Source organism: Monodelphis domestica, chromosome 8, assembly GCF_027887165.1.
Source record: "Monodelphis domestica isolate mMonDom1 chromosome 8, mMonDom1.pri, whole genome shotgun sequence".
Classification (NCBI taxonomy): domain Eukaryota; kingdom Metazoa; phylum Chordata; class Mammalia; order Didelphimorphia; family Didelphidae; genus Monodelphis; species Monodelphis domestica.
Window position 1 is genome coordinate 199,991,735 of NC_077234.1, and position 16,665 is coordinate 200,008,399.

Genomic DNA, 16,665 nt, shown 5'->3' on the forward strand with positions numbered 1-16,665 from the left:
TGTGGCCACACACCTGCCACTCCCTACCCCTACCCAGAGTTAGTTACTAGAAAGGCAGAGGGACTTGGGGGAGCTGCTCCCTTCCCTTCTCTCTGTCGCGCCTGAGGACATTTTTTCACATCTTCTACCCCTCCATTGAGCAACCCAAGGGGAGAGCACAGAGGGTAAGGTGGGCAGCTCATAAGTGGCAGAGCTAGAGGGGAGAAGAGTGCTTGAACTACTCCCTTCCCCCTCTCTACACTCCCTGAGGGCATTTCTCACTTCATCCACCCCTCCTCCCAGCAGCCCAATGGGAGTGTTTTCTCCCTCTCCAGTGTGGGATAAAGGGGGGCAGAACATGGTAGGCATTCTCTGGTGGGGGGCAGGCACAGCACTTGGACTAGGGGCTGGGGTGGGGGCAGGGCTCCATACTCCATCTCTAAAGGGTTCACCATCACCGGCCTATGGGATCATGAAGAGTTGGACATGACTAAACAACTGAGCAGCAACAAAAACATGATGGTGAAGTCTTCTAGTCCTTGTCCCTGATCTTTACAAAGAAGGAAAGGAAATCCTTTATTAAATCTTTGGTACTAAACTTGTCAGGACTCCTCTATTCAAACAAACCAAGCCTCTAGCAAAATTCTAACTGATACTATATGCCACTCTTATATTACTCAGAGCGCCTAATATGAATGAGGCAGAAATTCGAGAGATAATGTGACTTAATAGAAAATGAATTAACTGAATTTAGTTATGAAATTTGCATTTAAATCCCATTTCACTCGCTTTATGATCATGGACACCTGTGAAATGGAGATAAAACTATTTATACTTCCTATTTTATGAGATAGTTGCAAGGAAAGTCCTTTAAAATACTTTATAAAATGAGGATAATAATGATCACAAATAATAGTAATTCAACTGAAGTGGTGTTTTTAGTCAAATTTCCAAGAGTTTTTGTCTCCCTTTACCTAGCACCCCCTACAGGCAACCTAAAAAAAAAACCCTTGCAATGTACAAAAGTAATAATTTCACAATCAATGGATTTTAGGTGCTCTCTGTCCTAAAAAAAGCACTACATTTGAAAATGTGAGCTTCCCAAATCAATAAATTATAGGGTGATTATTTGTATAACCAAAAGATTCTTTGAACTACAAAAAGGATTTACTGCAGTGTCCTTTTAGAGAAGGAGTGCTCTGAAAGCATTTAAAAAATTTAATAGACAAAAATCCAGTTAATGCAAGACTTTTTAGGAAGGCACATCTGTAGTCCAGTCCAATTTTCTCCACTAGACACCCATGGGAAAATGATGAATAAAGAAACTCAGACCTTCCTGCTCCAGTACAAAAGGGCTTCATGGCTATACTCTGCCCAGGAGTTCCATAAGCTTTGTAGAATGGGAAAGGCATTGTTTAGGCTGCATCTAGAACAGAGCTGTTACATAATCCCTAATAAAAGAAAATAAAACTATCTACTCTCAAAACCAAAGGCTCTGATCCTCATGGTTAAGGATGCTGAGCTGTTTCTGCCAGATATGAGACAAGTCACCAAGTCCTGCTTTGCAAAACTGGAGATGGGTGGGCAGATTTGGGGAACATTAAGTCATAGGGCTATATTTCAGAGAACTCAAGAGGTCATATAATCCAACCACCAATTTACATACATCTGAAACACAGAAGGCAGATGGATCTTTATCCTATTTTAAGAGATATCATAGGAAGAAAATTTCATAACCTCCCACAATAACCTGATCTAGGAACTAACAACTGTGATGTGCCTATTCTAAAATTCTTTCTGTTTTATACTCGTTTCTTCCATTTGGGTTTCTGAAGACACATTACTTGAAGGTTTTCTTTCTCTTATACACTTTGTCCACATATTTCTACTTAAAAAAACAAAACAAAACAAAACAAAACTCTTACCTTCTGTCTTAGGATTGATATAAAAATCGGTTCCAAGGCAGATGAGTGGTAATTGGGGTTAAGTGACTTGCCCAGGGTCACACAGATAGGAAGTGTTTGAGGTCAAATTTGAACCCAGGATCTCCTGGCCCCAGGCCTGGTTCTCTACCCATTCTTCCATTTAGCTGTCCCCAGATTTCTACTTTCACTGGGGGGGTTTGCCACATCATAAAGCTGTCTTGTACTTACAACATGATGATACTACCATTTTGTTCTCATGTGCATAATTGTAAATTAGTTGAGAGTTGGCACAGTAGTTTGGGAACTCAGGATCAGTGAAGCCAACATTTTCTTTCCAATATCTAAGAATGAGACACTGAATCTTAACCATATAGCTATCAGAGAATATTTGGACCAAACATAAGACTAATATTGTTTGAAATGGATTTTACTTAAATTATGCAAAAAAATTTTGCTCTCCCCCCCCTCCAAGTCCTAAGAGAAATGTTTTTCTTTCTTTGAATAAAGATAATGTTTTAGTTTCTAAAGTTCTTTGAGAGTTCAAACAGATTCATGGGTCACTTTATTTTCCTGGGTCTCAGTTTCCTTATCTATAAAATGAAAGTGGATGCTGTTGTTTATCTTTCACTTTTTTAACCCTTATATTCTATCTTAGATTTGATTGGTTCTAAGGCAGAAAAATGGTAAAGACTAGACAATTGGGGTTAAGTGACTTGCCCAGGATCACATATTTGAGGAAGTATTTGAGGTCAGATTTCAACCCAGGACCTCTTGACTCCAGGCCTGGCACTCTGTTCACTGTGCTACCTAGTTGCCCCATGTCCTTTATTTTTGAAGAGGCTTAATGACATTATGGAGTTATGTCTTGACTTGTCCATGGATTTAAGTGAGGCATGGTTGCATAAAGTCATCAGTCTCAGTTTCTTTTCCAGAGTCATCAAAGTCCAGTGGCAAGACAAAAACATCAGGATGACCTGGGATGCAGTAGGTGACCCTGGCATCTTTGCTGTATACTAAGCTCTAAGTACTCTATAGCCACCCCCATCATTGTATCGAATGGGATGAATCTTGAAAGTCCCTTTTGCCTCTAGGACTATAAAACTACAACTTCTGATTCGGTTTTTCTATCCAAAGGTTGTTTGGATATGTGCTACCAAAATACCCTGTCTGTTCTGGTATTAATAAAGCAATCAATAGTAAACATTTATTAAGCACCTACTATATGCCATATACAGCACACTTGTGCTAAGTCATGGAGATGCAAAAAAGAGGCAAAAGTCAGTCCCTGCCCTCAAAGACTTTGTAGTCTAATGGAGAGACAACATACAAATAACTATATACAAAACAAGCCAAGGACAGGATAAATAAGACATAATTAACAGAGAGCAGGCACTAGAATTAAGAGGAGTTGGGAAAGTCTTGATGATTTCCAAATTTCCCAGTCTACTGATCATTTATTTCACCACTAAATGTTTTTTTTTTTCCAACTGGAAAAGAGCAAAAACTAGTGTATCAAACAGACATGTCCTTTCTATTAAACTCTTTATTGGGCCAAAGGAACAATTAGCATTCTGTCTGGTACATACCAAATTTCACTTTGTTTTAGGTACCAAACCGCATCTGGAAATTAGGGTAGAATGGAAGTAAAAATGTTGCTAACATGAACTCATGTTCACTGGATGCCTGCTAATGTACTCAATTTAACCCATCCAAACCACAATAAATAACAAATATTCTCCTCAAACCTTGCAGATTTGACACAAAAATTTTCATTTGTTGTACTCTTCCTTTGTTAGACTTTTTATGATGACAAAGCACATGTGAGAAACAATATTCAGCCACGGAAGATAAATCACATCCAAACCAGAAGGTGGATAGTGCTATCCAGTGAAACACAAACTGATAAATTGGGCTATGATTTTCATGACTGACTGTAATAACTTTTCATTTCTAACCTATTGAGCTTACAGAAAAAGAAATGAAACAATGAAGTGAGAGAACTCTTCTATATCAGAGCCATATGACTTTTTGGGGAGGAAGGCTATCCTCTGTGGTTAGCCATGCAGACATTGTAAGTACTAGTCTCTCTTCCCCACATTCAGCTTTTGGTAGATTTCTATTCCATACATCTTTACCATTAATTATACTGTTTCTTTTGTAGTTCCTTAATTGATTTATGTTTTATTTCTGGTTCTGGGGATATTCTTTGAAGGTATGGTACGTGATATTTATTTTGTGTTGTCCATAATACACAGAATTTTATAGGTGCTAAATGCCTAATAAGAGCAGTTGCATCATGCAGTGGATAGTCTCAGACTTTGAATCAGAACAACTGAGTTCGAATCCAGCCTCACTCACTTACTGACTCTTGGCAAGTCACTTCATTTTGTTTGCCTCACTTTCCTTATCTATAAAATGAGCTGGAGAAGGAAATGGCAAACCACTTCAGTATCTTTGCCAAGAAAACACCAAATTGGGTCGCTAAGCATTGGACACGACTAAAAAGACCGAACAACAACAAAAATAGCTAATTACCACCTGACATTTATATAGATCGTTAAGGTTTGCAAAGTTCTTTCTGCATATTATCTCATTTTATCATCCCAGCAATCTGACAAGTAGGTGCTATTATAATACCCTCTTTACAGATGGGGAGACCAAAGCTGAGAGAAATTAAGTGACTTGTCAAGGTCACACAGCATCTAAGGTCAAGTTTGAATTCAAGTCTTCTGGACACTAAGTCCATCTCTCTACTGTGCCTCCTTGATGTCATAGTAATTAGTGTGGTATAGTGGAAAAAGCAATCATTTGAAGAGGATTCTGGTTCAATTCCTATTGCCAATACTTAAAACCTATGTGACCTTTAAGCAAATCTTTGAGCCTCCTTGAGTTCCTTCATCATCATTGAGGAAATTGGCCTCTGGACAATGGAAATTTGGCCTTGGTGGTGGCTTCCAGTTCTAAATCTATGACATCATTAGTTCGCTACAACACCTCAGTAAACAGTCTCAGTTTGCTTCTCTATAAAAGGGAAAAATCAAGAAAACAGGGAGCAGCTGGGTGGCTCAGTATATTGAAAGCCAAGCTTAGAGAGGGGAGGTCCTGGGTTCAAATCTAACCTCAGACACTTCCTAGCTATGTAACCCTGGGCAAGTCACTTAATCTGCATTGCCCAGCTCTTACTTCTCTTCTCCCTTGGAACCAACACAGTATTATTTCTAAAATAGAAGGTAAAGGTTTAAAAAAATCAAGAAAACAGAGTCAAACCCTCATATTCTTAATAACTTAGGACCTTCTTTCTCAAACTCCTATTCTGACTCTTGTTGGGTATGTTCAGTTTCTACTTGCCTTGAAAGATTTCTTGTCTGAATTGTTTCCACTCCTCCCTCCCACCTGAGTCTTTTTATAGACAGTGAAAGCTAACAACTACATTATGTGTAAGAATTGGCATCTACTCGATTAAAGAGTACAGAAATCATCCTGGGCTCTCAAGGACACTTTCTAGAGAAATGAAGCACAAATTATGAAGTCCTAGACCTCACTCTATACATTATCACCTGAGGAGTTTGTTGTGGAATCACAGTTTCCCAGTTGATATGAAAAGGAATACTAATTAATTTAAACTAAGGACTAATCATCTTTTTAGGTAATTGGGGGCACAGTGGATAAAGTACTGGAAGACCTGAGTTCAAATTTGGCCTTAGACACTAGCTGTGTGACCCTGGGCAAGTCACTTAACTCCATTTGCTTCAGTTTCCACATCTGTAAAGTGAATGAGAGAAGGAAATGGCAAACCACTCCAGAATCTTTGCTGAAAAAAAAAAACCAAAAAACAAACAACAACAACAACCCTAAATGGGGTCAGGAAAGAGCTAGATATAAATAAAATGACTGAACAACAAGACTCTTATTCTAGTGAAGGTGAAATACTCAACATTTCCATCAGTTGGGTAAGTGATAAATTTATTTTACAATCTGACATGTTTCCACAGATAGTCTTGCTTTCTTTGGTGGGGAAGAATTTCTATTGACTGGTTCCTCACTTATTTTATCCCTGAATCTTAAAGTATCTTACAGGGATTTCTAATCTAAGTACTTCATGTATGGATTTGTTTGTTCCACTATCTTAACTGGCAGCTTCTTGAGAGTGATCCTATTTTGTATTTCTTTTGAAGTCTCCCTATCTTTCCACCCTATGGCCTTAATGGTGATTAGCATAAGTACAGAATATGTCTTCCATTAACTTCTACTCTGCTTCAGCTACCAACCAGCAGAGTAACCATACCAGAGGCTTCCCTCTCTCCTGGAGTACTCTTTCTAGGAGCCTGAACACTATGACATTCCATTCCTCAATCATAGCCTTCAGGACTGTGTCTCTCAATCACTTTTTACCCTTCAATATGACCCACAGGGTTTTAATCCATCCCACTCTGTCTGACTTCATTTGTCTCCATGATCAGCCCATGATCTGCCACTTTTCCCCCACAAATCACTACTCCAGAATCCCTCGTTCCCCTGACCTTCCATTATTCTTTAACTGCTAACCCTCATTCTGACTAACCCCCAGTATCCCAGACTGGTGAGCATAACTGGAGAAAAATGACAAACATCGAGTTGATTTTACTCTCTATAAATTTACCACATGTAAGGCTCAGCTGAGCTCTCACTGATCCTCATCAATTCTCTTCGGTGACTCCTTATCATTTTCTCTACTGTGATTGCTTTTCTTCTCTCCACCATCATTTGTAATCTGCTTCCCCACAACACATACATTTCACTCTCAATGTGGAATAGGCCAAACATTCAACCAAGGGAGGTTGTCATATTGTCTACCTACCACACAATTTCCTGAATTGGAAAAGGACCTGACTCTGAGAGAAGGGGCTAAAATGGACGTCTGCTGCTGGCCAAAGGCAATCAATATTCTCACTTGCATCAAACAAAACATTCTTGTTCTCCCATTTCACTGAGATTAATGTTCTCCAATGTGAATTTGCTCAACACCTCACCATCTCCATTTTTCAAAACTTCTCAGCAACTTTATATACTTTCTCTTCCTTTTTCTGGCCACAGAAAAGGCATTTCTTTTTCTTACTAAGGTTAATCCTGATATTCCATTCCATTCTCACCCCTATCCAGGGTCTCCTTGCAGTAGTCATCCTCATTCTTTCTCCTGTGTATTAGGTATCTAAGTGGCACAGTGTATAAGAAATCTGGGTCTAGAGTTAGGAAGACTTGAATCAACTTCACCCCCATCCACTTACTAACTGTGTGACTGTGGGCAAGTCATTTAATCTCTATTTGTCTCAGTTTCTTTATCTGTAAAATGGGTCCAATAATAGCACATAACTTCCAGGGTTATAGTGAAGCTCAAATGAGATCTTTACTTTGTAGTCTCACATTCCTGTAGTAGCACATTCTTGGCCCACATTAAGTATTACATAAATATTAGCTAACATCATCATTATCATTGACTCCCTTTCCAATGGCTCCTTCATAAACATACTGCCTCCCTAATCCTAAAATTGCCTTCCCTTCATTCTGTCTACCCTATTCAGCTACTTTCCCATCTCTTTTCCTTCCTTCATTGCTAAACATCAAAAACTCCTTAACCGTTTGTGAATGCATTTCTAGTGGGAAGGAGAAGAAATGATTTTTCTTTTCCTTTAGGAGGTTGGACAACTTTGCCCATGTTGTGGTCCCAAAGGTGTAGGTTGGGTGAGGCAACCAGGGAGTCCCATGAAAAGGGAGACTTGCATTAACACCTCTGATGTTGGTGGGCTAGTTATTAACATAGTTTCATTATCTCTCAATTTTTCTATAAAATACCAACTAAGCAGTTGGATCAAAATACTACTGCCTAGGAAAAATGGGTAGGAGCTTTGTTTGAATTAGAACCACTGATTTGGAGCTGGAAATGAATTTAGTGATTAACTAGTCCAACCCCCCTCATTTTATAGATAAGGAAATTGAGGTTTAGGTAGGTAAAATGATGTATCCATAGAATAGAATACTCAGGGAATAAGTGTTCACATCATTAGAACTTACCAATTACAGTTATTTTAATTATTCTTCCTTAAACTCTTATCTTATGTCTTAGAATTGATACTGAGTATTAGTTCTAAGGCAGAAGTATAAGGTCTAGGCAATGGGGGTTAAGTGACTTGTCCAGGGATACAGAGCTGGGAAGTGTCTGAATCAAGATTTGAACCCAGGATGTCCTGTCTCAGACCTGGCTGCCTATCCAGTGAGCCATCCAGCTGTCCCTTATAAACATTTTTAAAGGTCTCAAGACCGATAATGAATTGAAGAGAAATATGCAGCATAGGAAGCAGTTTGGCATGCTAAGTCTACTCAGAAGACACAAACCCAAGGATGAAACTATTAGAAAATGGAGACAGTGAGGTATTAGAGTGCCAGATTAAGAACAGACATCCTAGCAAATCCTGAGAAGGAAAAATAATAGTAAGGAAAGGCAAAAATCTGAGAATAAGGATACAAATGTATGTAAGAATAGTTCTTACCTCTTTGCTCTGTCCTTCTCATCTTCATCCATTAGATTTTCTACACAGGTTTTCCTAAAAATAAAAAAAAAGAGAGAGAATACAGGGTTAACAAATTGCTTTTACAACTTTCTTACACATAATTCTGGTATTGGTTTAAATCTCTTTAGTGCTATTTTACTCCATAACTTTAGAGTAAGGGTTTTTCATCTTGACACTTTTGGCAATCTAGTGATGATAATGGACCTTTTTCTCAAAATTATTTTTTTAAATACCTAAAATCAAATATGTAAGATTACAAAAGAAATAAATGCTATTGAAATATAGTTATCAAAATACTATTTAAAAACAAGTTCAGGGACCCCAGCTTAATAAACCTTGCTCTAAAGGGTATCCTTAGTTTGTTCTGCTAATAACAATTTTAACATCAGAATGTACCTACAAGATTTTTTTCCGAGCAAAGGCAGATTCCCATGAAACTCCAGAGGCTCCTAGCATTCACCCAATGTTTACTGAGCATCTAACTCTGCACATGGCACTGTGGAAAATGCAAAGAAGTAACCCCCATGGAGTTTCCAGACTAGTGGAGAATTTAAAACAATTCAATAAGCATTTATTAAGTCTCTATTATGGCAAAATCTTTTGTTTAGTAATATGGACAGAAATACAAAATGAAAAAGTTTCTGTTCTCAAGGGTCTTTCATTCTCTTGGGGGAAAACAACAAATAAACAGGTAAGTGAATATAAGATAATTTGGGATGGAAGAAAATATCCACAAATGGGAAGGAAAGATTAGGAAAAGCTTCTTATAGGAGGTGACATATAAGTTGAACTATGAAAGGAGATAGGGATCCTAAGGGGGGAGGAGTTGGTTCCAAGCACTAAGCATGGGAACAGGAAATGGAATGATGTGTTCTGGGAATAGCAAGCAGGCCCATTTGGCTGGAATGTAAAGTGCATTAAGGTGGGGTCAGATAAAATTAGTCTGGAAAAGTAGGTTGGAAACCAGTCTGTAAAGAACTTTCTATGTCAGGTTGAGGAATTTACATTTTAATTTAGAACTAATAGGGAGCTGTTAAAGATCCTTGATCAAGGGAGCCAGGTTTGTGCACTGGGAATATTGTTTGGGCAATTGTGGGAAGGGAACACTAGAGAAAATAAGGACTAAAGGCAGGAAGACCAATTAGGAGACTATGGCAATAGTACAACTGAGAGCTGATGAGAGCCTGACCTAGGATGTAATTATGTAAGTGGGGACAGATATAGGATATAATGATGGTAGACACAACTTGATAATGGAGATGGAGAGATGGATATGGAGAGAAAAAGTAGACAGAAGAGAGATTTAAAGCTATGAACCTAAAAAAATAAATAAACAAACAAATAAAGCTATGAACCCCTGGTAGACTGGAAAGAAGGTGCTGGCCTCAATAAAAATAGGAAAGTTTAGAGAAAAAGTAGATTTAGTGGGAAAGAAAAATTCTCTGGCCATATTCATAGTTAGGTGGTATAGTAGAAAGATTGCTGGACTGGGAGTCAGGAAGATGTGTTCAAGTAATTTAACAGTTGAAATGATGAGTAAATTAATTTTTAAAAATATAGAGGGGCAGCTAGGTAGCCCAGTGGATAGAGAGCCAGACCAGGACTTAGAAGAACCTGGGTTTGAATCTGACCTCAGACATTTCTCAGTTATGTGACCCTGGGAAAGCCACTTAACGATAGTTATTTAGCCCAGCTTTTCTGCCTTAAAAAAATACTTAATATAATGATACTTAGTATTGATTCTAAGTCACAAAGTAAGGGTTTAAAAATTAAAAAAAAACATGGAAAGGCCTACATGAAATTATGAAGAGTGAATCGGGCAAAACCAAGGGAACATTAATGACTTGTGTATGTCCATCTCCAGAGAAAGAACAGATAAATAGAAATAAGCAAAATTTAATTTTATACAGACACATATCTTTTTGTCAAATGATGCCTTCTTTAGTGTGTGTGTGGGAGGGAGTTATCTGGGAATTTTAATATAAGAAATACATTTACAATTTTAAAAAATCCTTACTAGCTGTAGGACCCTATACAAGTTACTTAATATTTGTCTCAGTTTCCACATATATAAAATGGGGATAGTGATAGCTCCAATCTCCCAGATTAGTGTGAGGCTAAAATGAGACATTTATAAAAGTCTTTGCCAACCTTAAACTACTATATAAATGTTAGTTATTATTATTATAGTATATATTATGTATATTATTCATATAGTGCTATATAAATTTAAATTATTATGTATTTTTTATATTATTCCTATGAGTTCCTAAGATTTGGGGGGGGGGCTCTTTTTCATACCAAAGGCATCATGGCATATATAACAATTATGCCCATAAGGGCAGATTCTAAGAGGGTCATGAAGTCTCATACTTTTTTTTTTCCCCTCTAAGGGAGAAAGGGACATTAGAAAAAGGAAATGTATTATGTGCTCTGGGAGTATGCTACCAGGAGAATGGCATGTGGGCTAAGAAGAGAGACTGAAAAAAACACAACAAAAGAGACATGCTATGCTAAGTCTATGCTAATAGCCAAGGAAAAAGCAGGACACTATATGTGTCGGGGACTTTTTACTTCCAGGGAGCTGGACTGAGGAATGCATACTGAGATTAATATCTACAGTGCTTTCAGTGGTTGATGTACCAAGCCTCAGAGATTTCCATCTGCTCTTATTGTACAAGTATTTCTCTAGAAATGCTGCCCCCTATCACAGTACAAACAATTACCTGGACCAAGTTCACTTTTGGTTCCTCCTGCTATCATACTATTTAATCAACTCCAATAATTCTACATTTCTCCAATTCTCCAACTCTCTTTCCTTTCTTTTCCATGGAGAGTTCTAAAGTCTCATGTTCTCCAGGGAGTCTTCCCTAGCTAGGAAGTCAGTCTCTCAGTCAACAGTATGTATTAATTATCCACTGAGTGCCCACTGTAGCACAGGGCAGGGCTGCTTGCTGATTTAGTTGGATGCAAATCCCCTTCGATGCTGAGAGGGGAAGACAATGGTTGAAACACAATTAATGGGAAGAATAAATCATTGCTGTATTTATTGTGTTTACTACAGAGAAACAAAATAGGGGGAAGGAAGGAAACATGATGAAGTGGAAAGAAAGCTGGTTTTGGAATAAAAGACAATGTGCTTAAATCCCTGCTTTGCCACCTAATATCTGTGGGTGAGTTGCTTAATGAATCAGGCCTCAGTTTCCTAATTTGTAAAATGAGGGAGTTGGAATTGATTATAAGGATCTATTCTGCTTCTAAATCTGTGAACCTGTGATACTATCCTCAAAAGAACTGAAAACATGTATTTTGACAATTAAAAGTCTAAAACAAAAAACAACTTAAAAAGCATCTTTCTACAAAGATTAGGCCTATAATCTCAAAGACAAAAGAAAGAGGAAAAAGACCTATATATACACAAATATATGTAGCAACTCTTTTTGTAGTGGCAGAGAATTAGAAGCTAAGGGAGTATCCATTAAATGGAAAATGATGGGAAAATAAAAATTATTGATGTGATTGGTAGGTAAGAAATGATGGGAAGAACAGGTTTAGAGAAACATGGGAAGATTTGTATGAACTGATGCAGAATGATATAAGCAGAACCAGAACAATTTATACAGCAACACTGTGAAAATAAACAGCTTTGAAAGATTTAAGAACTTTGGTCTACACAATTACCAACTATTGTTCTCTAAGATAGTAGATAAGCATTCTACGCATCTGACAGAGGTAATCTAACAGATGAAATCAGAATGCAGATTGAGATATGTTTTTGGACATGGCCAATGCAGAAAATAATTTTGCTTGACTATGCATATTTGCTATAAGGGTTTTGTTTTTCTTTTTTTTCCAATGGTAAGGAAAAGCAGAAAGATGAGAAAATAGATTTTTGTTGATTGAAAAAAAAACCCAAAATTATATTTAAAGAGGAAAAATGCTATAGCTGTTGGTTTTTCATCATTTTATCCTAGAATGTGGCACTCAATGAATAAGTTCAGATTTGGTTGCATTTAGAGATCCTTGAATGAAAAAACAAATCTTTCTCTCAAGTACTTTATTTTCATTCTTCAGATCTCACATGATATAGACACAGCTTTGATTCAAGCAGAAGGGAATGGATTGATGCAGATAAAACCCCAATCAATCCTCTGCCATTTACTATCTGTGGCTAAGTCAGTTAACATCTCTCACCTCAGTTTCCTCATCTATAAAATGAAAGGTCTATTCTATTTCTGAAATCTATGATCCTGTGGTCCTGTCTATATCAGCCCTAAGAATATTTATTTTGAGAAAGTCTAAACAGAAACTTCAAAAAACAAATCTTTCCCCTCAGCACTTCATTTTTATTTCTAGTATCACATGATACAGAGACACAGCTTTGATTCAAAGTGGGAAGGAAAAGAGTTATGCAGATAGAACCCCCAATTAAGTAAATTCTTCATTCAGGAAATGGAAAAGCCTCCTCTATGATAGAATTATAAGAAGATCTTGCTCAGCAATTGAGTCTTGTATAGTAATTAAAATGGGGGTTAACACATCTGCAAATAGACATGTGTTTAATGCCTTCCAGATGGACACTGTTCAGAACTTTATGGGATGAAAAATGTGGTGTTAAGTCCAACTTAATGAGGCAACAGTACACAGGTCTGGCCTTCCAAAGAGCTTAGGGAATGAACTACCTAAAAGTCAGGAGACATCAGGTGCATTAAAGTACAATGTACCTGACGCTAGGCAATATAGAGCAAGACAAGCACAGTAGATGGATTCTTTGTACAGACTAATGGGTTGGAATCCTTGTTTGACCGTTAGTTCTGTCTATTGAACTTAGGTACTTTGAGCAAATCACTTATGGTCCACTATGGCTAAGCAGTAAGAAGGCCCTCTTGCATCTCGGTAATTCCTTTTTGGATCCCTAAACGCATTCCTTTGCATTTGTTTTTACTGAGCTCCAACCTACTTTTGCTGGACTGTTTCTCTAATATCTAAGTCCCTCTGCCAGAAATGGGATGATTTAAGATTTTCTGCTGTCCTACTGAAGCTCAGAGATGGAGTAGAAGATAAGACAACTACAATTTCTTCCTCTCATGAAAAAGTATATGGCAGCAAAAGTTACCCATTTCTATATCCATTAACTCATTAGAATATAGGGGCTTCTGGCCAAGCTCTTGGGGCACACATATATTTGAAGAAACAGCTCATGTGTTAACTCTGGAATACTTCAATCCCCTACTTACCTATTAGGGACAAGTATTTTCTGTTCAGTAATTCTGTGTCACCTGGCCAGATCTCTTACTTTTTTTGTGAGTATCTATCATTTCTGTGTCTATGGTCAATCCTCTTTCTGTTCTACTATGTATAGGGAAATGTCCATTTTATTTTGTGTTTGTTTAGAAACAAGTGTCAGCATTTTGGCCATTGCTTTTAAAACAATGAGTGAAGAAACTGACAAAGGTCAAAGGGATGGAAAACAGATCTTAGGAGGAAAGATGAAAGGAATAGGACTTGTTTATCCTGGAGAATTAATATCAAGGAGTGACAGTTACTGTTTTTAATTATGTGAAAATTTTTTAAATGATTAAGATAGAACAATTGTGCTTGTTGTCTGCTGAGTACTCCAGAAGAGAAAATGAGCTTAAATGAAAACAGGAGAGATTCTGGTGGGCATAAGGAAGAATGCTTTTATTGTCAGTCACTAACTTCTGGAATAGCTTATTAATGGAACTACATAGTTTTCATATCTGGAAATCTATAAAAAGAGACCAGTAAGCCAACAACTGTCTGAGACATCTTATTTACCTCTGAAAGATGATCTCTTAACATCTTGGCTATTTAGTATTGGTTGGTTGTTATTGTCCTTCAATACTTGAAGAGGACCAATATGCCATCACTCTTTCAGGGTCAAGATAGAGTGTGTCTGTCTGTGGCTAAGAAGATTAATATGAGTTCACAAGACTCTACCACAGGTCACAAATAGCCCATATGAACATTTGAGATGGAGATGTCTCTAAATTTGCTCATCTCATGGATTTTTTTTTTTTGAGCTACTGAAATCCTGCTTTGCTCATCTTCTTTAATGGGGACATACCATGCTGGATGGTCTTGTGCCAGCATCTCCCATGTCTCTCAATTGATACCAGATTTCTGCAGAGAGACCTTTAGAGTGTCCTTGTGTTGATTCTTTTGACCTCTATGTGAATGCTTACCTTGTGTGAATTTTCTATAAATCGCCTTCAATGACGTAGGTAGTAAAGTTATGGATAGAGTACTTAATCTAAAGTTGGGAAGATCTGAGGTCAAACCCTGCCTCAAAAACTTTCTAACTAGAATGACCTGGGCAAGATCTTTGACTTCTCTTAGCATTAGTTTATAAATCTATAAAATGGGGACAATAATAGAACCTACCTCATAGGACTGTTGTGAGGATAAAATAAGATAATAAATGTAAAACATTTTATAACCCATAAAGCATTATTAAATGTTTGCTATTATTAATTGATAATAATTACCAATTATCATATAATTAATTTAAAATTATTAATAATAACTAGTGGACAAAGCACTAGATTTGGGATCAGAGGGTTTGTGTTTGGGTTCCTGCTCAGCTACTTATCACCTAGATGACTTTGAATAAGTCACCTAACTTTTCTAGACCTGGATTTTCTGTAAATTGAGGATTTAGGGGACTAGATTATCTTTAATGTACCTTCCAACTCTAACCTTACTCTTACAGTTTTGGGTTTCTATGATCTATTTTGGAGTGGTAAACCAGTTAGTGGGCTTGAAAAACCATCATCATCTTTTCAAGTATTAAATGTAATGATTATATCCAATAATCACTCAAAAATACTGAGCAAAACAATGATTATAAGGTGAGGACAAAGGATGAAGTTGATTTTTAATTTATTTTATTTTTAACTTTTATTTAGTCAATTTAGAATATTTTTCCTTTCTTTCCCTCCACTCCTGTAGTCAATGTGCAATTCCACTGGGTTTTACATGTGTCCTTGATCAGAACCTATTTCCATGTTGTTGATGTTTGCACCAGGATGTTCATTTAGAGTCTACATCCCCAATCATATCCCCATCAACCCATGTGATCAAGTAGTTGTTTTTCTTCTGGGTTTCTGCTCCCACAGATCTTCCTCTGGATGTGGATAGTGTTCTTTTTCATAAATCCCTCTGAATTGTTCTGGATCATTACATTGCTACTACTAGAGAATCCATTACATTCAATTGTACCACAGTGTATCAGTCTCTGTGTACAATGTCAAAGGATGAAGTTGAAAGGAAACTCAGAGACAAAAATGAAAATCCTGGACCAATATGATAGCTGTTGGTTGGTAGGATGTGGAATGCCACTACTATTACTCTGAAGGTAGGATAAGAGGAAGCTTAAATAGAAAAGCAAAACTAACCATCTCTTTCTATAAAATTAGGATTTGTAGTTTACTGCAATTATAAATAAGGGAGACAACTTTATAATGAAGGGTTAAGAATTTACAGACTTTCTGGAAAAGCGCAGAAATGCATTTTCCAAAATACTTAAAATTAAATGATTCATCCGAATTCAATAAAATAGAAAATTTTATGTTATGTACATATTCTCAATATACATGTTTTTAGTGATATTGTAAAAGAAAATGGTATATGAAAGAAGTCTAAATTTGGAATATTATCCTCACTATAAGATATAATTATTCCATTCTTATCTACTTAATTTGAGAGATAATTTTGTCCTCATTTATCTCTTTACAAAAGTCTGGACCCCATTTCAATGATCAATACAGATTCCCTCACCATCAACTCTGAACCTTTCCAGGGGAACTCTCCTAATTGAATTCTACTCACATAGTGTTAAGTATTATTGGAAAGAATCGTGGAACAAAGCTGTTTTGATCCACTACATATTCATACTATTTCACTTCAGCTGGGACCCATTCGTGCTTAGCAATAATTTTTTTTACCATTTCTTGTTAATCCTGCATTTCCCAGAGTAGTTTTTCAAAACCTTTCCCACTCTTCAGAGAGGCAGTTGATACAATGGAAACAGCAATGAATTTGAAGTCAAGAATACCTGAATTCAAAATGCTCTTCCACTTAATAGCTATGTGACCTTTGGCAAATCAATTAATCTCTCTGAGCCTCAGTTTCTTTATCTGTAACATTAAAAAGGAGTTGAGTAGATAGCTTCTAACTCCTTTCAGCTTTAAAGC

The 16,665-nt window shown here is 37.0% G+C and overlaps 1 protein-coding gene across 5 annotated transcripts in view; it reads right to left on the reverse strand.

The window, feature by feature from the left end:
• NPAS2 (neuronal PAS domain protein 2) overlaps positions 1 to 16,665 on the reverse strand; it is a 282,607-nt gene that overhangs the window by 123,121 nt on the left and 142,821 nt on the right. For 4 of the 5 annotated variants that reach the window (XM_007501138.3, XM_007501137.3, XM_007501139.2 and 1 more), the window contains one exon: positions 8,429 to 8,482. In XM_007501138.3, the coding sequence (XP_007501200.1) occupies positions 8,429 to 8,482 (54 nt within the window). Of the gene's footprint in view, positions 1 to 1,904; positions 5,641 to 8,428; positions 8,483 to 16,665 lie in introns of those variants that run through there. The other variant, XM_056807491.1, reaches the window with a different exon arrangement.